General features: G+C 32.5%; 1 protein-coding gene across 4 annotated transcripts in view; it reads right to left on the bottom strand.

Moving 5' to 3' along the window:
- The window catches only part of ERBB4 (erb-b2 receptor tyrosine kinase 4), a 1,424,132-nt gene that overhangs the window by 647,086 nt on the left and 752,129 nt on the right, over nucleotides 1-24,917 (bottom strand). For all 4 annotated transcript variants that reach the window (XM_056807930.1, XM_001369059.5, XM_056807929.1 and 1 more), the window contains exon 3: nucleotides 17,532-17,718. In XM_056807930.1, coding sequence (XP_056663908.1) covers nucleotides 17,532-17,718 — 187 coding nt within the window. The remainder of the gene's footprint in view (nucleotides 1-17,531; nucleotides 17,719-24,917) is intronic.

Here is a 24,917-nt window from a genome sequence, read left to right as displayed (position 1 = left end):
GTTCTGATTGGTTCCAGGGCTGTTAGACAATGAAGGTTAATTGACTTGCCTGGGGTCACCCACCTAGGAAGTGTCTAAGGCCAGATTTTAACCCAGGAACTTCTCTCTCTAGGCTTGACTCAACCACCTTTGTCATCTAGGATGTCTCCATAAAATAACTCTTGATTAGATAAATGTAAATTAAAGCAACTATGATATCCACCTTACACCTATCAGATTGGTTAATATGACAAAAAAAAGGCAAATAATGAACACTGGAGGGTGTGTGGGAAAATTGAGATGATAATGCACTGTTGGTAGAGTTGTGAAATGATAGAATGATTCTGGAGACCACTTTGAACTATTCACAAAGGGTTACATCATTTGATACAGTAAGACCACTTCTAAGTCTGTATCTCAAAGAGATTTTTAAAATAACAAAAGATAATTGTTTGTACAAAAATGATTATAGTAGTTTTTTGTGGTAAAATATTGTAAAATAAGGTGATGTCCATAAGTAGGAGAACAGCTGAACAAGTGGTATATAATTATTATGGAATTATATGCTGCTAAAAAATGACAAGAAGAATGATTTCAGAAAAACCTGGAAAGACAAATGAAACAATGCAGAAATGAGCACAAATAGGGGAACATTGTACAAAATGACAGTAATATTATAAGATAAACAATTATGAATGTTTTAGGTATATTTAGCAATACAGTTATCCAAGATAAAACTCAAGGATTCATGATGCAAAATGCCACCTGCATCACCAGAAAGACTGATAGGATCTGAATGCAGGTTGAAATATACAATATTTCACTTTCCTTAATTTTTTGTGCTTAATATAGAAAATGTTTTACATTATTGCACATGTAAAAATCTATATAAGATTACTTGTATCTCATGGATAGGTGTAGAGAAGGGATGGATGGGAGGGGAGAATTTGGTACAAATTTTAAAAGACAAATTTTATTTTACATGTAGCTGAGGGAAAAATAAAATATTTTTTAATAAGAGGAATATGCACACATTTATTGGGAAATAAAAAAATTCTGTCTTAACCAACAAGAAATAGGAATACAATTGGATAAGGGAAAGGGGGAGGAGATAAATGTTATCTACCATTACAAACAAAATGGCCTGAAAAAAAACAGATGAGAGGAGGGACTAGATAAAATGATATAGAGAAGAATGAAGAGAAGACAATAGTATAGAGAGAAATATACAATTATCAATCATAACTGTGGATGTATATGGGATAAACTTACCCATAATAAAATGGAAACAAATATCAGAGTGGAAAATAAATCAGAATCCAACAATATGTTGTGTATAGGAAACACATTTAAACAGAGAGACACACAGAGAAAATTAAAATAAAGGGGATATAGCAAAATCTATTACACTTCAATGGAGGTAAAAAATCAGGTGTAGCAATCAGGATCTTGGACAAACAAGAATGAAAATAGACATAAATAAAAGGATTATGGAGAGAAACTATATGTTGCCAAAATAGACCATAGATAGACAATGAAGCAATATCAAGACTAAATATGTATACACACATATAATAATGGCACTGTATATCAATTATTAATGGTAGTTAATAAATTACAAGAAGAAATAGTAGGGATATATTAGTGAGGGACCTCAACTTTCTCCTGTCAGAACTAGATAAATTTAAAGATAAAATGAATTTTAAAAAAAGAATTTAAGGACACTAATAGGATCTCAGAAAATGTAAAAGAACTCTGAAGAAAGCTAAATGGAAATATGAAGTATATCTTTTTTCTGTACATGGCGTCAATAAAAAATAAATAACCACATACTAGTAGATAAAAAGCTAATAACCAAATGTCTAAAAGTAGAAATATTAAATCCACACTTTTCAGATGATAATGCAATAAAATTATATCAGTAAAGGGTCATAGAAGCATGAATTATAAATTAACTGGAAACCATATATTATAATCCTAAACACTGAGTGGGTCAAAGAACAAGTCACAGAAACAATCATAATTTCATTAAAGTGAATGATAATAATGAGATAATATAAAAAATGTTGTTCTATGCAGGCAAAATAATAGATACACTGGGAGGAAATAATATCTCTAAATGCATACAGCAATAAAAGAAAGCAAATCAATGTATTGGGTTTGCATTAAAAAATAATGAACAAATTAATTACTTCCAATTAAGACCAGGATAGAAATCCTGAAAATCAAAGTAAAGATGAATAAAACTGAAAGTAAAGAAAAATTAATAAATTAACCAAGGAACTTGCTTTATGAATAAAGGTAAATAATAAATGTATAAACATTTCACCCCCCATTGATTAATTTGATTTTTAAAAGAAAGAAGAAAAACAAATTACTAATATCAAAAATGAAAATGATGAAAGCACTACTAATGAAGATGAAATTAGAGTAATTATTGAAAGTTTTTTTTTTATTTATATGCCAGTAAGACAACAACCTAAGTGAAATATGTGAATATTTACAAAAAATTGATCAGGTTAATAGAAGTGGAAATAGAATATTTAAATAACCCTATCTTAAAAGAAATTGAACAAGCTAAAAATTAGTTCCCACATACTCCCTACATCCTTCAAAATAAGACCAAATGTAATAAAAAACAAAAAATCATGTAAAAACTAATCCCTGATACTATATTTATACTTTAAAAAGAAAAAGAAAACCTTTTCCTTCTGTCATAAAATCAATACCTTGTGTTTGTTCCAAGGTAGAAGAGTGAAGAGCTAACAATGGGGGCTAAGTGACTTTCCCAGGGTCACACAACTAAGAAGTACTAGATATGTATATCATAAATAAAGTTTTGTTTCAATATTAGAAAAATTACAAGCATATTTGACAATATCAATAATAAATCATTCCCCAGTTGCTAAATGGTCAAATGAAAAAGATAGCCTGTTTTCTGAAGAAACAAATGATCATAGTCACATAAAATTGTTTTAAATCACTTCTGATAAGAGAAATGAATATTAAAAGAACTCTGAGGTGACCAGCCCACACAAATCAGATTGATTAGCATGATAGCAGAGGAAAATGACAAATGCTAGATGGTATTAAGAAAAATTGGGATGCTGATGCTTTTTTGGTGGATTACAAACTATTCCTGTCATTTAGGAACAGAATTTGGAACAAGACTTAAAGGGATATAACATTTTCTATACCCTTTGGCCCAGATACTGTTGTACCCAAAAGAGATCAAGGAAAGGGAAGAAAAACTATTTGTACCAAAAAATTTAGAGCATCCTTTTTTTATGGTGGCAAAGAATTGGAAACTGACAGGCATCTTTATCAACTGGGAATAGCTGAACAAGTTTTGATAAAAGACTGTGATGGAATATTGTGATATAAAAGTTGATGAGCAGAATAGTTTCAGAAAAACCTTGGAAGACTTTTATGTAAAGTGAAATGAGCAGAACCAGCAGAATACCATACACAGTAACCACAATATTGTGAAGATGAGTAACTGTGAAAGAATTACCTGATCTGATCAAGAACATGATCTCAGACAATTTCAAGGGATATACGATTAAAAAATTATGTCTACCTCCAGAAAGAAAAACTTACAGACTCTGAATGCAAAATGAAGTATATTTGTTTTAACTTTATTTTCCCCCTTTTTTCTCTTTTTCTATAGCATGGCTAATAAGAGAATGTATTTTATATGCCTTTCCTGATATAACTGACATCAAACTCCTTGTCTTCTCAATGACAGGTAGAGGAAGAAAGGATGTAGAAATTTGGTAACTCAATTAAAAAATGAATGTTAAAAAGTTTTTAGATGTAATTGGAAAATATTCAATAAATTAAATAAAATATTTTTTAAAAACTTACAATCTAAGACAGTTGCCTATAGTACTGATAAATATTATTTACCCAGGGTCACTTAATCAGGTCATGGCAAAATTCATAATCTAATATTTTTGATGCCATATGAAAACTTTTATTTACCATGTCTTGCTGCCTTCTCTAGAACATCCAAGATACATAATGAATTTCTACCTCTCATATCACAAGAAACAACTTCTATATTTTTACTCAAATATAGATCATATCAACTTAGTCTCTCAAGTTTTAGTTGGACATTTCAAAATAATATCTATTTTTGACCTGTTATCAAGCTAGCAGAATGCATCTAACTAGTAATTTAGCTCCCTAGCAAAATAAGAAGTGAAAGAAAAACCAGTTGTTGAAAAACAAGTTAACCTACAATTAACTTTTGTGGTCTAGACCTGTAGAATTATATTTTGTGTTTTTACATCAAGTTAGCTGAAAGAGATTTTTTTCATATACTGAATAACAGTGATTCTAGAAAAAATAAGAGTGTATTTTCCATATTGTAGTAACCCTCCATAATTCCCTCTCCTCCATCACCAAAAATAGCCATGAAACATAATGGTAAAAAAATGTCTACATGTTACAAAGTGGTCATTCATTTTAGAATAAAAGCAAACCTTTTATTGAAAAAAAAAAGACAGTAATTTATTTTGTCAGACAAGTTGATCAAAGATAATTTGGGCTATAGAAATTAATAGAACATAGTTTATGTAGAGATTTCCACTTGAGGACATTTCTAATTTCCCCTGCCCCTTTACCCAACAGTCATGGGATCACTTCCTCCCTTCTCTATCTGGGATAAAGCAGGGAGTGGGGAGCAATTTGGGCACTAGGTCTCTAAAAGGTTCTCCATCACTGGGACAGGGCCTTCAATTTATCACAGAATAATAGATTTCCAGCAATTCATAATTAGAAGGGTTCTCAGTGGCCACTCCAACCAAGAATTCCCCCTTTACCTGGCCTGTTACTGAACCCAGGGTTTTTCAGACGACTTCCAGTGAAGGGGAGCTCACTTCTTTATAAGACAGACAGCCAAATGCATTCATTCTACTTAAGAAACATCTGTTATGGTTAGGAAAGTTTTTTCCTGAACTTGTGTTGAATTTGCTTTTTTGCAACTTCTTTACTGATCCTCAGTCTGCCCTCTGGGGTGGGATGGGGAGTCCAAACAGGAATAGCACTAACTTCTCTGCCGTGGGACAGAGTTTCCAACATTCTTTTCCTGCAACCCAAACACTTTCCAGTGTGGGCAGTCAAGAGAACAGTGTTTTGTTTGTTTGTTTGTTTTTAAGTTGGCCAACAAATATTTATCACCTGCTCTGTATGATCATAGTTTCTTTGACCTATGACTTACAAAAACTAGAGTCATATAGAAAAGTAGGAAATATTTTAAAAATTTGAATACTAAAGTACCACTCTATTTGAAAGATATCTAGAGCACCAAGAGTGCTGAATGTATCATAGGATTCTAGATTTAGAATTGTAAAGAAACTTAGGTGTCGATTATGAGTGATCTATTACCTATATTTTACAGTTGAATAAAGTAATGACTAGTACCATAACTTACTCATGAATGTTATGTGTTGAAATGTGACATTTCCTGACAATTATACACAGGGTAGCCACTAAGATCATAGGCAAGGATTTCCAGGCAGCATGTGTCCTTATTTTACATGAGCTCAGATTTGAGGCTTTTTAAACACATAATAAAAATAAAATGATATATGTTTTGAGCAGTGTGAGCCTGGATGCTTAGGAGGGGAAGTTAGTGACCATATCCTGAAGAGTGTCATTTAGTGAATTTTCCATATCACTTGGCCACTGTGTCAAAGAAAATGTGATCAGAAGGATTTTTCTGGATCCATATATATCACTTTCCTCTGTAGTGTTTCATATTTTACATGAATAATAATAAATTTCTAATACTAATATGTGCAAGGCACTTCTAGTATCATTATAGAAAATATGTGGCAGAGGAGGAGAGATGAAAATGATGACCTAAAGGAATAGATGAAAGATTAATATGTAATTGGTGAATAAGCATTTATTAAACACTATTTAGAAGATCATAGAATAATTTACCTACTAGATGTAGATAAGGGAAGAATTTATATCCAAATGAGACAAAATGGACATTATGAGATGTAATAAAATAACTTTGAGTACATTCAATTAAAAATGTATTGGACAATCAAACCAATGCAACCAAGAGCAAAAGAGAAACAACAAATGGGGGAAAATTGTACTGTCTCTAACAAAGGTTTCCTTTCTAAAATATGCAGAAAACCAAGTCAAATTTATAACAATATAAAGCATTCCAAAATTTACAAGTGGTTAAAGGATATATATATATATATAGGCAATTCTTAGATGAAGAAACTAAAACTTTAATCTTTAGTCAAATGCTCCAAATCACTACTAATTAGAGAAATTCAAATTAAAACAATTCTGAGGTACCACTTCACATCTATTAGACAGACTAGCACAACAAAATAGATAAATGATAACCATTGGAGAGGATGTGGGAAAATCATGACAATACTACACTATTCGTGGAGCTGTGAACTGATACAAGCATTCTGGAGAGCAATTTGGAATCATTCCCTAACTGTGCATAACTTTTGATGTAGCAATATCACTTCTGGGTCTGTTTCCCAAAGAAGATCAAAGATAGGAGAAAAGGGCTACTTGTACAAAAATATTTATAGCAGATTTTTTTGGCTACTAAAGAACTGGAAACTGAATGGCTGTCTATCAATTGGGGAATGGCTGAACAAGTTATGGTATTTGCTTTTAATTGAACACTATTGTGCCATATGAAATGACAAAAAAAAAAGATGACAACCAAAAAACCTGAAAAGACATATAAATTACACAAAGTGAGACAGATCAGGAGAACACAGTATACAGTAAGCAATAAAGTTTAATATTCAACTGAGAATGATTTAACTATTACCAGCAATACAAAGATCCAGGTAAACCCCAACAGCCAAATGACTAAATAGATGATCCACTGTTATGGAAAGAAATGATTGAATCTGAATACAGACTGAAGCATGCCATTCTTTACTTTATTCCCTCTGTTATTTTTTCTCATTTTAGCAATATATATTTTTTTACAACATGATGAACATGGTGATATGTATTGTATAATAATGAATATATAGCCCATATCATATCTACCTGTCATCTTGGGGAAGAAGGATGGAGTGGGAAGGAGGGATAGAACATGGATTGTAAATGTCAGAAAATGATTATTGAAATTTTTATTGACATAATCTGGAAAAAAATTTAAAACAATAAAAAACACAATAACAAAAAATACCCACTTACTATGTATAATCACTGTGCCACATGCTTGTGATACAAAAAATAAAATAAAAGAGTTACTAAAGCATTTGATCTCGATTCACTCAAGTCTTCTTTTATATTTTAACTGGTACTATAGTTTGTGAACAAGGTAAATCTCATCAGGTTCAAGCTAAAAATGATGGGGAGGTTATGTCTCTTTCTGATGCCATTCTTTCCTAGTGTCTAAACTGTCCTCATGATAATATACAGTATCAAAGAAGGATATAACATCGGGGCTTTCTTTGGTCTCCTTTAATTGCCATGCACTCCAATCGGTATTTAATAAACTATAGTTGAAGAAGGGGGAAAAAGGAAAGCTGCCAAGCTGTCATGGGAAAATTAAAACCTCCTTCATCTGATTTTTAGTAGATTAGTCAAAGAAGTAAACTTTGTAGAACAATAATTGCAACATGTTCATTCATATTTTTATGAGATCATTAAGGATAGAATAAACAGAAATAATTCCTAAATAAATATTCACAATATATATTTTGAAGTGGAAAACACCTGTATCCAATTCCAAACCACTAAATTTCAAACTGCAACTATGAATTTTTAAAACTTGGATGAGGATCACCTATTACTGGGTGCCTAGCACAAAATGTACTCTTGCTCAGAGCAGAGTGTGTGTGTGTGTGTGTGTGTGTGTGTGTGTGTGTGCATGTGAGTGTGTGCATGTGAGTGTGTGTGTGTGTGTGTGTGTGTGTGTGTGTATGTATGTGAGTGTTTTGTGTTTTGTTGTAGGAGATCCCTGGAAAAAGCCAACTACTAGGGTGACCATGAACTGGATAAAGGAAGGTAGAAGCATGTTATTTTGATTATCTATTTTCACTGTACAGGTTGCTTCTATGTTGCTGAATGACTCAAAGAATAGTCAGCACCCCTTAAATTTAGGGCTTAGGTTTCCATCCTCTGTTATTATAATCTAGGTATATTTCTGACTGTACTGCCTAAACATTAACTCAAACCCTAAATTTGATGGACGAAACTAGGAGTTTCAAACCTGTAATTGCTAACGTCTATAATTTGGCAAGTATTGAGTTCAAAGGGTTAACAAATAAATGTTCTTTTCAAAGTCACTTTTAAGCCAGTCATCACATTATATTCAAGATTAAAATAATATGGTATAAGACTTGATATATTTATTAAAATAAGACCCTGATACTTTTAGCATTTTCCCTGAAATATTGTATAACTTCCTCCCATGAATATTTTTTAATATATTATCCTCTCAGAGGTTAGCAGAATCTCATATTAACCTGTATCTCTGATTTCAAAGATATCCCTGAAGAAAATAATAGCAATTTTAATAATGTCTACACACATGATTTCCTATCTTTACATTGCTTTTTGTGTGCAAATATTTGCTAGAAACATAATATTTACTTAATGATTACAGTTATATGATGTTAGTTTGGAATTATTCAAATCTTAGAGGAATAACCAGTTGAAAAATAATGGACAACAAATATTTGCATTGTCATAACATTTCCAAAAGATCACAGACCTTTAGTTTTTAAGCCATTTTTTGTATGGTGTATAAAGGCTAAAAAATGTTTTTATGGTACATAAAGGTTAAAATTTAGCACTTTACTTTTAAAAAATCACATTCTATTAGCATGGAGTTAAAAACAAACTAATATACCTCATCCTACTAACAAAAATGGAATTGCTTATCTGCTTATTAAAAGTACCCTTACACTTTCCAGTTATTATGAATTTTTCATTATTATTGCAAAGCCTCCTCAACTTTTAGCCTACTATGGAGCAAAGAGAAGTGAATACTCATATACATAGCACCTACTATGTGCCAACTACTGGGGAATCATAGAAACTTTGACATAGAAAAGACTTTAAAGGTTAGGTAGTACAGTAGCATAATTCCTACATGAATCGTGAATTTCTCTTCTAATGCCATTGAAAAATTGATTATTTGAAAATTTGCCAGAAAAATCATAAAAATTTTTACCAATGGAACTGTAATCAGAAATTCTAAGTAAAATTAAATGTTGAATCCTCTTGCTTAGATTAAAGTTCATTCATCATTGATACTTGTATTTGGGGTCATAAATGGGAAATTTTACCCTCAATATTTCCTATCCTGTGTATCTAAGAGGGATGAACAGGATTTTCATTTGTAACTAGGTTTCTTGTTTAGTTCCTATCATTGCTAAATTAATTTAACAAAGTTTGAGGAAGAGCAAGGGATCTCCAATAATGATGTGATGAACAACAGCAGGAGTAATGACTATAATAAGCTATACCTGCTCATCAGAACCCAGAAAACACCTACTTCCTAAATCTCCTGGTCTCTTTTCTGGTTATGTTATCAATACACCCTCAGGAGGCAGCTAGGTGGTACAGTGGTTAGAGGGCTTAGCCTATACTCGTGAAGCTCTGAATTCAAATTCAGCTCCAATCACAATAGTTGTGTGACTTTGGGTAAGTCAATTGATCCTTGTCTTCCTTAGTTTCCTCTACTTTAACCATCTACCTTCCTCATGAATGATTTCTTAAGCCTCTTTACCAGATGACCTGTTCAATAGTCAGACAAATGAGTCCAAGAAATGAGCATAAAAGGTGATGATCTTGTTTCACTTATTATAACATCCTCACTATTTATCAAAAAAATACATATGAGTATATTTTCTGTTGGAACACAAGAAAATCATAAGTCTTGTTCAACAGATGCTACTTGCCCACATGTCAATAGTCAGATTGAAAAGCAGAATCAAATACTAGTTCTAAAATTCATTCTGTCCCCTTAAAAACTGATTCCTGTATGTTAAAAACAGAAAAGATCATCCTTTTGACTGTTTCCATCTGAAGCCTGCTATTTATATAGCATGATATTTTTAGCACAGGCACTTCTCTAATAATTTCTCTTTAAAATGTGAATATTTCTGGAAATATTGTTAACAGGAACATTAGACAATGCTACGTTTCATTTCCAGTACAAACACAAGGCATTTTAGTCCTTTTGTCAAGCAGTCTGCATTCCACAGCAATCCCTGAACTAGTCTATTTAAACCCACTTACGGGTTACTAAGCCCAGAGAATAGTTGAAGAATGACTTCTCCAGGCTCAGAAAGGGAATTCCAGGAATGAGCACATGTCTGCAGTCTAGGTCAAGATGAATGGCAGGGTCAATGAAGGGTGAGACTCGATGACGGGAGGCTGAAATGAGCCACTGAGACAACAGGTGCTTGGCATGTTCTGGTGAAGTAAAGAAGGGAAGACAAGCCAAGAAAAAGGGAAGATAGTAACAGTATAGAAATAGTGAGGGGGAAGAAGAGCCTCAGGCATCTCCCTGTCAAAGAAACAGATTTCATATATAAAGCTATATCAGAAGTGGCACTGAAAGGAGGAACATCTGTTTGATTAAATGAGTCTCTTTTTAAAACCTCAGTGAAGTATTAGGAGACTATTTGAATATTTATTTAAGGAAGTAGAAAAAAAAACTGTTGACACACACACACATACACTCATGTCCCCAAGGGAGACTCAGAAGTAGCAGGTGGACGACAATAGCATGTCAGTTATAAACATGATGTGTGCAATAAATTAAGGCTGTTTCAACAACACTGCTAATTTGAAAGGAGTTTTGGGTCAAAGAATTAAACAAACATTTGTGTGTCTCTTTGAGATCTTCATTTACTCTTCTGAATTCATATACAACTTGGACCCACATCCATCATTTTATCCACAGCACACATTGCTGCTTATCATTAAAGAGAAATGTGGAAAGGGAAGCAAATGAGGTGGTTTTTGGCATTGGTTTTCCCAATGACTCTTAGTCAAACCTTACACAAATAGTCATTTATTGGTTCTGGGCCTCAGTCTCCTCTCATTTAAATTATATGACTTGGTTTGATTATCTATAAAGTCTCTGCCATTCTAATATTATGTTATTATGCAATTAATTAATAATAATAATAATAATAGTGATCATAAGCGTTTCTTACTCTATCAATGTTCCCTCTAAGTTTTCTTTCCAAAGTATTCTATTATCAATGAAATTTAGGAATGAAGGTGACTAGAAATTTAAATGATATAGTTTATAGTTAAGCAAAATTCAGGCCTTATCAAAACTTTTGATTAAAAATGAATCCCTATAACTTTCTAGAACTCCATTAGATGGCAAGTTAAATATGTATCATGATCCTAACACTAGAAGTTTCTTTTTTTGTTGTTGTTCTCCAGGGAGAATTGAAATAATGAATAAATAAATAAATAAGAAGGAACTTAATAAATGACTATTTGGTACCTGTTCACTAAGGAAGGAAAGGGAGGCAGGGTAAAATGAATTTAAAAGTCCACTCTCCAACAATTAAATGAATATTCTTTCATCCCTTGGCTAAAGAAATCCTACAGAAAAGGCATCCTGCTATATTATATCACATTATAAAAGAATTATTTTTAAAGGAAATTTTTTTTCTTTTCAAATTCAATAGCAAACAGAAATTGAAACTTTGCTCTCTACTTTTAACTACTGTTTTCCCTCTTGGTTTACTTCCCTTCCTACAACTCTTTGGAGTATTTAGCTTCTATTCAAGTGGTTTTCTACTTCAAAAGAACACTTACGCACATTACGATGTTTATAAACATTTGTACATATTCAAGGTGTTATCAAACCTATGAGGGAAGCAATTTGTATTTACTCCTCTTCAAATTTCACTTATAGAGTGGGATCTCATAATCACAGGGCAGATGATCCGAGACCTACTTGTGGACACTGATGGATACAAGCCAACACTGTTAACTGGGGCTAGCTGGATCAGCAGATTATCGAATCAGAAGATACAGGAAGAATTGCAATACTAGTGCCATTATTTTTACACTCTGGAGCCATTATTACAGTAAATAAGGTCCATCTTAAACAAAGGTACAGAGATAACTTACAAATAATGTTATCAACAAGACTATTAGAAGCCCTCTGGAGGAAAGTTTCACATGGGAGTCTCAGTATACAGACAAAGAGAGGTCATGTACTAGGCTGGTGGGCTTCACCATATTTCAGCTTGTTGCTTCTTAGTAGGTGGTTTGAAACTTATGATGCAATTTTCTATTTCTTCCTTATGGTTAATGGTGAGTAATTGAATCAGTAAATAACAAATCAGAAATATAGGGCATGACCAAATATTTTTAAATCATACCTTCTCACCTTAAGTTCCCTTAAGGACTTTTATTTAAAAGAGGAAAAAAGCTATTTGAATTAGAATTATAGGATCAACTAAAGCTTCAGAAAACATGGGTATTGTATAGCTCCAATCCCTAATTTTATAGACTAACATTGAGAGCACAGAAGGGATTGGACAGAATGATAGTAAGTTGGACTCAAAGCCAGGAAGAGAATTCAGGTTTTCAGGACTTCCAAGCTAGTAGATTCTTTGCTAAACCTTTTAGACAACATAGTTTTTTAAATCATTAATTAAATGGGTTAACATATGTAAAGTAACTTAAAACTTTAAAGTTTTAAGTAGATTCTAGTTATGGTTATTATTATTAAACTGTTTGGCTTCAAACTATCCAATGGGTACATGAAAACATGTAGTAGATGAAACAATATCAGTAATGAATGATTAATTTACTTATAATGAAATTACAATATAATTATACAATGACATTTGAAGATAAACCTTATGACAGAATCAATTAGAGTTAAAAATTGGAAGGAACTTTTCAGTACTCCCAAAATTTTGGGGATGTGGATTTTTGTAGGCTGCTCATATCGCATTATATGTACCTAAATTTAGGAAAGGACTGACCCTTAAATCCAACAGAAACATTTAAAAGTATTTGATAAATTTTTTTTCACACCATGAAAATCATATATAGAGAATATACTGCAAAAATAGCTTTAAATATAATGAATTACTGTTATTTTTATCATTTTGTTCTAGTCACCTACAGCCATTGGAAATAAAAAAGTTTTTAAAAGATACTTTCTCATTTCCCTCAGTAGAGATGTATTTCTTTATTAAAACTTTTATTCTTTATCAAAATTAAAGACATAGACACACACATGAAACTAACCTAAACCTATGACATGAAATGAACATTCTTTTCCCCACTTCATACCATTTCCCCAAGCATTTTTCAAATATACTTCTTTTTTGTCTAACAGAATTCTTATCTGATCAAGAGAATTGTTATCTTCTCTGTGAGGATTTTTATTGCATTTTCTCTCTTAACCTTATGACACCTCTTCCATTTATTGGCCTTTCTTTCTCTCCAAATTACCTGATGTGTAATTCTTGCCTCATTCACTATTGAAATTCTGTGGTTTTCATTTCTATGACTTCTGTTTGGTATTTAGAATCTTTTACCATTTGGTCTAAATCTGTATTTCCAGACAAATTCCACAATGACTTCCATTTATTTACAGGGTCGTTCAACCAGACTTGTCCTGTTTATCAGTTGACATATGTACTGCCTAATCCCTTACCTGAAAATGTCTTTCCTCTTCACTTATATCTCAGATTCACTTACTTCCTGCAAGTCTCAGATCGAAAGCCACTTACATGAAACTTTGCTTATTTCCACCCTCTCGACTATTAGTGCTACTAAAATCTCCTTATATCTATTTTGTTTATATCTATCAGGAAAAATTATACATCTATTAAGAGCAGAATCTGTTTTTGCTTCTTGCTTTGATAATCCCAGTGCCTAGTGTTTTGTCTGATACATAATAGGCAGAGTAAATATTTGTTGAACTGTTATACTGAATTTCATACACCTAGTATGTAACTCTCTTGAGATTCACATCCTGAGTTTTTATTTCATATCAGGTTTGGGCCTCAATTGTTTCAAAGTCTCTTGCCTGGCTTAGTTCGCAGTGTGGTTTGTGCTTATCAAAATCCACCTGTATACTACTGGCACTAACAAATAAAATGTTATAAAGAAATATAATGTTTGGCACATTTTCAAATTGTCTTTAATTTCCCCTGTTTTTACTTCAGAAAATAGTAAATAACAAAAATTATGATAATGATTATAATAATAAAAGATGCCCATTTTTTTCTGAACATTCATTTCATTCACTCAAATATCATTTCTGTATCACCTACTATGTTTAATTTTGAGAAAAGCTTTCAGGTTCCTTGGAATATAGTAGAATAGTAAAGATATGATTTTTAAAATAATAATTAGATTCAAGTAAAATAACACTAACTGTCAAATCTTAGTACCAATAACCCACGACTTATGCAGGTATGTTTGTTATGAATGTTATATATGTTAAATTCAAGGCATATTTAAGTCTGGTCCAGTTTGGACCCTTTTATGAAGAAATAACATCCATCGAATAGTTTAGCAATACTGTTATTGAATGTGGAAAATTAACAAATAAGAAAAAAATGTTAGAGGTGGCTTGGCTACAAGGGAAGATTCTTCAATTAGCACATCTTAAGATAGTGAATAATAGCTTGATTCAAGTGTTAGAAAAGTGGGAACCTAACTCCATTCATTTCGACTCTAATATAATCAGAGAGGAATCATGCAGAAAATAGATTGTTCTCTATTCCTGTTTTAACTAGACCGTATTATTTTTAGATCCCTGATTTTAATCCTTCAATTTTTTCCGACTCATCCCATTTATAGGCTGTTCTCAGGCATCTACCCCAACCTACCTACTGGAGGCCTTTTTTTTCCCACTTGAAAAGGAGTCTTAACACAACAAACAACATAAAAAACACACACACACATCGTTGAAAGAAATACAAAATGAAAATGCTGAAGGTGTAACCTAGAATTTGGAAGTGATTTGGGATCGCCTCTAACTCATCATCAGTAGTACTTTCATTATTGAAGAAATCTATGTCACTACTATTCTCAGATCCTTTTGGAAATTTAGTCTCTCATCCTTATTCCTCTAAAATGTGGTTGAATAAAATGTGGCCCAACTCTATTTTAAAAAATAACAGGAACAGCAACAATAATAATAACAACAATAAATCCCTGTGACAATGTATGTACAATATATACCAACAGCAGAATGGAATGTTACTGAATTTCATTTTTAACAATAAGACAATATTAGTGTGATGACATATTTTTTTACAAAATTCTATAATGAAATAATGTTCATCCTGGTCAATATACATATTTAAAATAATTTTTCTAGGATTTAAAATCATTACCAATATAGTACAGAAGAGTGGGGACCAGAAGAGATAGATAAGCTATAAGTACTTAAGTAGACAGGTTAATAGATTAAGAACAATAGATGTCAAGTAATCAAACATCCTCATTTTATAGATATGAAAACTGAAGTCCAGAGAAGTGTGAGTTTCCCTAAGATCACACAGAAATATTTTCATAAATTATTAGAAATTGCCTAATTATTTATATGTGAAAAAGCAAACTTCACTTCCCACCCAGTTACAGTGATCAGTAATTTATTAATGATTCAGTCTACAAAATGTAAGCACAGATTTCAGAAAGAGGTCTTCTAGTTCAATCCTGATATTTTTATGGATGAGGAAATGGAGGTCTAAAGAGTTTGTGACTTGTGTAAGTTCATACAGGTAATAAGTGACAAACTGAGATTTGAATTCAGGTCTTTTGAATAGAGATATCTGGAATAATAAAGTTAATTTCTATCTCTGGATATTGAATATTCTAGTATTTTAATAACTATTTTAAAAATTCAGAATGTTAGATGTGAAACTGATAATGAACACTATACGGATGCTAGCTAGATATGCCTAAAAGCATAATTGGAGATTTATTTCATTATGTATGAGTGATAAACTCTATAAGGAATATACTTTCACTATAGCCCCAAAAATCTCATCCTCCCCTCTCCTGACTGAATTTCAATTGTCCATTTATCCCTCCTGGACTGGAATAAATTCTCTTCAACTCTTAAAATCTTGCTTAATGATGTCTTTCTTATCTGTTGACTAGAAATTATTTCCCTCTTAAATTTTTTTATATCCTTAAAACCTCTTAAATCCTTCCTATGAATTTCAAATATGTTTAACCTTAATTTTAGTCATTTTGAATTTAGTTATATTCTTTTTAGATGAGATTTCAAGCTTCATGTGGGCAAACTTTTCATTGGTATAATTCTAGTCCATATCATGCTTTAAAATCTTAATAACAGCTTAATGAATTAAATATTCACAAATAATTCAGAATTTAATCTAATAATACCTGAGATCTTTCAATAAACTTGGAAAGAAAAATAGCATCAGGAATAATTGATAATGAGATAATTTCCTAAAATGGCAATATCTAATTTGTTAAATTATATAAATATATATTTATAGATATGTAGATATTTAAAAGAACATTTAGCATCATCATAAAGTATGGTATAATGAAAAGGGTATTTGATTCAAAGGCAAGACAACTTATTTTGAAATTCAGATTCTACTGCTAATGATGTAGGTGGATTTAAGGCAAGTCATTTAATTTTCTTTAGACCTCATTTTCTTAGGTACATAATGAGGGGGTTAGACTAGCTATTCTCTATGTTACTTCAAACTCTAAATCTAGACATATTGATAGCACAGTGGATAATTCACTAGGCCCAGAATCAAGACAAAAGACCTGATTTCAAACCTGACCTCAGACACATATTAGCTAGTTGCATGACCCTGGGCAAGTCACAACCTCTATGCTTACAACTACAAAATGTAGATGATAATAGGAACTACTTCTCAGGGTTGTTGTGAGGATAAAATGAGAATTTAAAAAAATGCTTTGCAAACCCCCAAGCCCCGTGTAAATGCATATTATTTGGAGAATAAATCAGTCTTAGAATATACAAACATTGTACAGATTTCATCAGTGATGAAAATATATTTGCCAAGCTAGAGTAATCGTAACAGCAACAAAACACGGAAATAGTTCAAGGAAACATAAGGCTTTAGGTATTGGTAAATACAGAGTGAGTTGCCCCAAGGGTAGGCAGAGTTAGGATTTTATTGCTATGATTTGATGATATGCTCTACTGTCCATTTGGGACCACCCAAGATCGCTTTCCTAAGCCTGTTTCATATCTTGTTTTTCATGGTTACTGAACATTTCCTTTGAAAGAACTGCTGTTTGCCTGAGATATGGCATTATGCTGTTTCTTATAATTTACAATGTTTGGAAATAAACAGAAGGAATCATATTTTCTATAATGAAAATAGATGCTGTTGACTTTATGTAGCTAAGTGATACGTATCCACTTATATTATACTTGAAATATTCATACATGCACATATACAGCATTATCTCAAATGTAACTTTCTATAGGTATGTAGCCAATCCAATTATCAAAGGAAGAAACAAAAGGCATAAAGAATGACACGATCATTGATAGATATTCTCCTTACCAGTTAAGTTCTTCAGACCAAGTTCTTGGAGTCCAAAATTCCCATCTTTTCTGTAGTTTAAAAATATTGCCAGTGCATATCGGTCTTCATAAAGTTTTGTCCCACGTATGATACGCAAATTCTCCAGAGGCAGGTAACGAAACTGATTAAGAGCCACTAAGACATACCCAGTGACCTCTCGAATAGACTGCAATAAACAAAAAAGAGATAGCTATGTTAAGAGACAAAACATTACAAGTTTCAGTCTTTCTGAAATTCTCAAATTAATCTTCTCCATAATTCATTTTTTAAAATTTGCTCATTGTTCATCTCTCAAGTTAACATACAAACCTTTAAAAGTCATCTGTTACTGGATGTTTGAGGAGCCCCAAAATAAGACAAAAAAGAGTTAAAATCTTATCTATCATATTGATTGCCTTCTGGGGAAAAATTGGCACAAAAATGTCTGGCCATGAACAATCTTAGACCTTTTCTTTGATCTCAAAAAACCTGCAGTCTTTTGTGTCTGCAAGGACAAGAATGATTTGGGAAACGGGAAATAAAATACCCACATTTGAAAATAGATTCTAATTAAAGGAATGAAGTCTATGTTCACTGACAGACTGCACCAAGGTAAACACATATGGGCATGGTGCAATAATTGGAAAGTATACATAAAAACCAAACTGTTATATGTATCACAAATAAAGATGCTACAATAATTTGTAGAATTTGGGGATAGGTTAAAAAGTGTCATTTATGTTTAACACTTCATTTATTAAGCAACATTTGCCCATCTTCACATTTATAACTTCTCCAGGTAATGTGTATATTAAGAAAATTTATAAAGATTGTGATTCCTCCTACTGAAAATAATTGTTAAATTATATATGTATATAAACACACAAACACGCACACACACACACACACACACATATATATATACACTTTTTATTTAAAGGCACTACATCTAAATTATGTGTTCTTAAAAATAGTTTTCTTTAATTTGGAGGATTGTCTACAAATGAATTTGGTCACTCATTTCAAGGTTTGTAGGAAATCTGAATTGAACAAGATATTTTTGAAAAATTAAGGTTCCTGTAAGCTTTTTTCCCCCTCATTTAATTGATAATATCTATCACATAAGCTATTTTGAAGAGTAAACTGGCTTTTTAAAAAAAGTGAACCATGTACAATTTAAATTAATATTAAAATAATTCATTTTACTATTTGCACAAGGCTTTCAGAGTACAGTTTGGGTATTAGGGTAGTTGCCTGGTCAAATTAGTAGGCTTGCCAGAAGGTTTTTTGCCTTTGATTATTTATACTTTTCTATATATAGAATATGAGCATGCTCATTATCATATTCTTAAGGGGAAAAGGATAACTTTTGTTTTTTCAGAAACTAAGGCTGCCCTTATATGAAGTGGCTGACTTGGAACTACTGCTTGACATTTCAATGACTGGGGCTGCCGGTGAGGTACTTTGGCCTAAAAAGGAAAGACAACCAATCATTTTCCCACCACCTGATTTACACCTTTTCTTTGAACCTTTCTCATAGTCTGTAGCAGTGACAATGGGACGTTTCTTTCTCTGCATCCTATTTTCACCCCATATCTCAGCCCTAGTCATTGGCTTTCTTCAACACACTTGGTGAGTTACAGATGGTTGATTGGGTATCTTGTTAAGGGAGTTTCCTTCTTCCATCCTATTTCTTTCTGAGCAAATCAGAGACTGTAGAAATAAGTGTAAGTTTTCCTAGCCCAAGGGATGTGTGCAGAATGTGGATCTGTTACTTATTTAGATAGTTTAGATCCATTGGGAAGAGAATTGTCCGTCTAGTTGTCCCAAAATATGTTTCCTTTCTAAGAGGAGCTTATTCCTATATGGTAACAATTATATTTTGAGACAAACTATGGTAGATAGGTATTTATTGGAATGTCATGTTGTCTTCTCATTTGCAACCCAATTTCCCTTTTCAAAGAGTTATGTGTTAGCAAGGGTTTTATGTGTTTTCTCTATCCTAGGCTCACAGGTACACATGCATGTATCCTTTCACATTTTTGCATTGTCAGTAAAATAAAATTAGTGTTCTTTCCCTGATATGCATTTTTTACATTGATAGCTTAGACAAGAACTTCAGATACCCTTACTTCTATTAATAAAATCCTAGACTAGAACATATAAGGAATTATCAAAACAGGTAAAATACGTGAAATGTTTTGGACACTTTAAAGATTTACATAAATGCGACTGATTATTTTACAAAGTAATCTTCAGTTGGAGTCAGAATATAATATAATAATTCAGAAAAAAATGACTATTTGGGGATAATGTGTAAATAAGAGTCATTCCCTATGAGCCAAACAACTGAGGAGAGGACAGCTAAATCAGACGATATGATATGGTTTACTTTGAACATAAAAATTAATATTTCCTCACAATAAACAGTACTTTAAGACTTACAAAGCACTTTCCTCACAAGTCTGTGAGGTGTGTAGTGCATGTAATATTGCCCCCTTTTAATAGCTGAGAAAACTAAGGCTCAGAAAGCTTAAATGACTTTTCTATGTTCATGCAGCTAGAAAATGTTAGAGCTACATCTTTAATTGAACAAGTATTTATTAAATACATTTTGTATTCCATGAACCATGCTACATGCCAAGAATACAAAAATAAAAGTGAAATAATTCCTACCTACAATAACTCATATTTCTGACTCTAAGAGCACTATTCTTTCTATAGCATTATCTTATCAATCATCATATAATAAACAATTAAGTTTTCAGATACTCATTTATTCATTTATTCACTGAGTAAATATATATTGAATCTCTGCAGATGAATGAAGATATGACCTCAATAAAGTAATGTATAATAGCTAATATTATATAGCACTTACTATGTGCCAGACACTGCGCTTAGAATTTTACAATTATTATCTATTTTGATCCTCACACTAACCATGAGAAATAAGTATTATTATGAAATCCATTTTACAGATGAAAAAAACTATGGTAAATAGTGTTTAAGTGACTAGCCTTAGGCCACATAATTAATAAATGCCTCAGTCTTGATTTGAAACTAGGTCTTTCAGACTCCAGGCCCAATGCTTTATTCACTATTCCACCTAACTACCTACCTAGCTAATGTCCAATGAGGCCAAAATGAGTCCAGGAAAAGGTTGCAATTATGTGGATCAAGGAATGATCTAGAAAAAAACTATTATGGAAAATTCCATAAGAGATAAAAAAGACACATAAAAGAGAACTTTCAGATATAATTGAGGGACCCACATCAAAGTAAGAAAATAAAAATTTGTAGAAAAGTCTACCAACTTTGTATTATGATTTTTTCTCCATATTTAGCATTTGTGGGACAGAAAGAGGAAAGTGTGCAATACAACTTTTAGGAACATCCTCACTCTCTCTCTCTCCTGAATTGCATGTTAGTAAACCAGAAGGATAAAAGCATTTTAGTATTTGTGGAGTACATTACTGTAATGCTTCATGTTGGAACCTAAGGTAGGGTAGACAGATATGTAAGGTAAAAAGGTGGATTGTGGACTGGGGGGAGCAAGAAGAAACTAGAGAGGGATAGAAAGAAGTTATTGAGAGTTTTGAGTAAGAGATAAAATTCAGAGAACTATGAGAAGATTTGAATAAAATAATTCAGAGTAAAATGAGCCAAATTAAAAATAATAATAATAATAATAAAACTGTAACAAGGGCTCCAAAAATAAATGAAAAGAACATTGGTGGGTAGCTAAACTAAATGCAATTGAAAAATCAATAATGATCCCAAAGAACAGATAATGAACCCTACCTCTCTCCTCTCAACAGTGGAGAAGAGATTTAATGAGTCATTTTAAATGGCCATATACATTGACTATATCACAAGTTTTTGCTTAATTATTTTTCTTTGTTATGAGGGAAAGTTCAACTTGGCAGGGGAGGACCACACTTCTAGAAATAATTGAATTAACAATTTTAAAATCAATATTATTTTTTAATTTCAATTATATTTGAGATAAAAATTAGGGGGCAAGAAAGGCAGAAGGATGGGAGGTTTAGATTGGAATTTGAGATATAGGATTTGAAAGGGTTTTTGATTGGCTAACTGAAGACTAGATTTAAGATAGCTGCTTATCATCACACATAAAACTGCTTTGGGGTGTCTGTCTTTGGTAGTTTGATAATTGTTTTCACATATATGTGCATAGATGTGTATATATTCATAGGCATATATGTACAAATATATATAAGTGTACCTTTTCAAGTCCTAGTGGAAGAGGGATACATCTTTTGAAATTCTGGTTAATATACTATGGCTAGTTAAGTACAATAGCATGTACATTATTTAAAGCATCACTTTATGATGCTAATGGATTCAATTCCTTTTAAGCTCTTATCCTTCACCTTCCAAATATGGGAAAAGTGAAAGGAAGAGTTCTGTGTCTCTTTCAGGATACTGTTCAAAGGAGCCCATGGATTCGAATGATTTGTAAAACACTACAGAAATCATACTTTCAAGTGCGAATCAAAACTGAAAAACACTAAATAATAAAATAAAATCTGCCTTTTAGTTTCCTAACTCTGAGAGGCAATTTGGAATAGTAGAAACAGTCATTGAATCAGAAAGGTCTTTGTTCAAGTTTTACCTCCACCACATATTGGGAGTGACAACTTCTCAAGACTCTAGGCAAGTGTCTAAACCTCAAACTTAGAATTCCCTGCTGGATACTCCTGACATTGATTAAATAATAAAACTAGTCAAAAAAATCTTGGGTTTGTGGGGTTTTTTTTGTTTTGTTTTGTTTTTTTCTTGATAGGTTCTTGGTATTCTTTTTGGCACATGATAGTGGATGAATCACTAGAGATGATGACAATGGATGCTATCCTATAAGTTAACACTAGCTGCATTATAAATTGATAGGCAAAAACAATTATGGGTAAAATTTGAAAAGTAGATAGAATTGGTTAGCTATCAAAAAATCAATAAAGACTTTTGAGTTGATGTTGAAAGATAATATAATCATGATAAAAAAAATGATTAGAAATCTATAAACAGGATATATCTGTTAATAAATCCTTACTGCTAAGTCTTACTGTGTGATGTGAATTTCAAAACTACTCCACCCTATTCAGACCATTCTTTAGAAGATATGATTTAGCTATTTCCTGATCAATAACAATAGAGATACTTGGAATAACAGAATCAGGTCTTGGAAACTACATTCTCCACCCTACTCAGCAAGATTAGAAAGGGCTGCAGCAAACTCAATATTTAATTATTTGAGAATAAGGCCTTCAACAGACATGTGAAAAAAAGGGATACACCTCTGGGTGGTCCTAGGTCAAGCTTGAGCCCCCATTGGCACATGTGAGAAACAGGTAGTGAGGTAGAGAACAGCCTCTGGAGTTCTCGGGACTTCCTGTGAGGAGGGTTAGAGTTAAGTTCTAGGCTGGTGCTTGAGGTTGGAGGAGCCCCGAAGACTGCTTTCCTTCAGATTGGTCACATGACTGATATAGACTGATCCCTTTCCCTGCCTTGGCTCTTCAAGGCCTTAATACCCGCTTTGGCTCAGCCTGAGCCAGAGTGGTTCTGAGTTAAATGTTCCTTCTCTCCGTCTTTCCTTCTCTCCCTTTTTTCCTTCTCGTCCTTCTCCTTCTCTCTCTCTCTCTCTCTCTCTCTCTCTCTCTCTCTCTCTCTCTCTCTCTCTCTCTCTCTCTCTCTCTCTCTCTCTCTCCTTCTCCCTTTCTCCCTCTCTCTCTCTCCCTCTAATATTTTCTTCCTCCTGTTGTAATTAAAATACCATAAAAATTTGGCAGCTCACTTGGGTATTTTTTATTTGGGATTTCCCTTGGCAACCATTTAAATTTAGAATTTTCAGTCTCAACCATAATATTCACCCTTTACAGTTACCCTGGGCAAGTCACTTAAATTCTCTGATTCTGGTATTTCTCATTTCAAAAAGGAAGGGATTGGGTCCAATAACCTCTGTAAGTTTCTAATTAATATCCAATAACTCCAATTATTATATTTCATAAAGTTTATCAATAATCACTTGAAGTGGAAAGCAAATAAACTAAAATAAATAGAAGTGCAAATCAAATTATCTAACAAAAAGTAAACCCACATGTGTAGATTCTCCTGCCTGATATAAAGCCTGCTTTCCCAAGCCATGATCAGGGGAAAAGAATGAGAGGCAGGGAAATATCAGAATATATCCTTCCTACATTAGGATGTAGGTAAACACATAAATGAGATGCTGGGACTTAGAGTCCTGGGGAGCAGATTCAAATTATACACCTCTAAAGTTTTTTTTCAAGCTCTAGATCTAAAGGGTTATGACCCTGTTTCATACCATTCAAAAACTGATATTTTAAATAATAATGCATTTTATCATATTAGTCAAGTGTCAGTGGAAAATAGTATTGAGTATCCATGGTCAATCTGATTAAGGAAAAGTTTGTATAGCAGTTTTAGAATATCTTGGTGGATCTGTGATCATATCCATTTAGGGAACACCTTCATTTTTGCTGATCATAACCCATCCATACCTTCTTATGTATGGGGATTTTGTAGGTTCTCCCATAGAAAATCAATAGACCACTTATGTAATGTCTTTTGTTTTAGCAAAAAAGAAAAAAAATGCTTTTGTGAAAGCAAATAAAATTATGTGAATATTTTGATATTTAAGAGATATAGGCAAATTTTTTATTCTTTTTAAAAAATTATTTAATTAAATGATTTAGAATATTTTTCCATGGTTACAAGACTCATGTTCTTTCCCTCCCCTCCCCCCAATGTCTTCTTGAATCTGACAAAATTCCACTGGGTTTAACATGTATCACTGATCAAAACCCATTTCCATATTATTGATTAATGCACCAAGGTGATCATTTAGAGTCTACATCCCCAACCATATCCCCATTGACCCATGTGATCAAGTAGTTATTTTTCTTCTGTGTTTCTACTCCCAGAGTTCTGCCTCTGGATGTGGATAGCATTCTTTCTCATGCATCTAACCCATATAATTCAATGTTTTCCTTTTGTGCCAATAGGTTATATAGATAAAGTACTGAACTTGGAATTTGGAAAACCTGAGTTCAAATTCTGCTTCAGTCATTTACTGAAAGGCCAATTCAAAATCTGTCTAAAACTCCATATGAAGTAAATGTTTGTAAGAAGAAAATGAAGATTGGCCATGTGGCAATCATGAAGAATGACAGGTGGAGAGTCAGTTTTATAGATATCCACACAATGTCAGAAATCAACTAAAGAGGCTTCCAACATGGATATATGTAAATCTCCATGGGGAAATTTTGGGAAGTTAGGTACAATTCACATAGATCAAGCAAATATGGATGGGTTTTGATTTATATCATTGAAGGGATATCCCAA

The sequence above is a fragment of the Monodelphis domestica genome, chromosome 8, assembly GCF_027887165.1.
Source record: "Monodelphis domestica isolate mMonDom1 chromosome 8, mMonDom1.pri, whole genome shotgun sequence".
In the NCBI taxonomy this organism is placed as follows: domain Eukaryota; kingdom Metazoa; phylum Chordata; class Mammalia; order Didelphimorphia; family Didelphidae; genus Monodelphis; species Monodelphis domestica.
The sequence above is the reverse complement of the archived record's forward strand: the minus strand, read 5'-3'. Positions and strand labels throughout refer to the sequence as shown.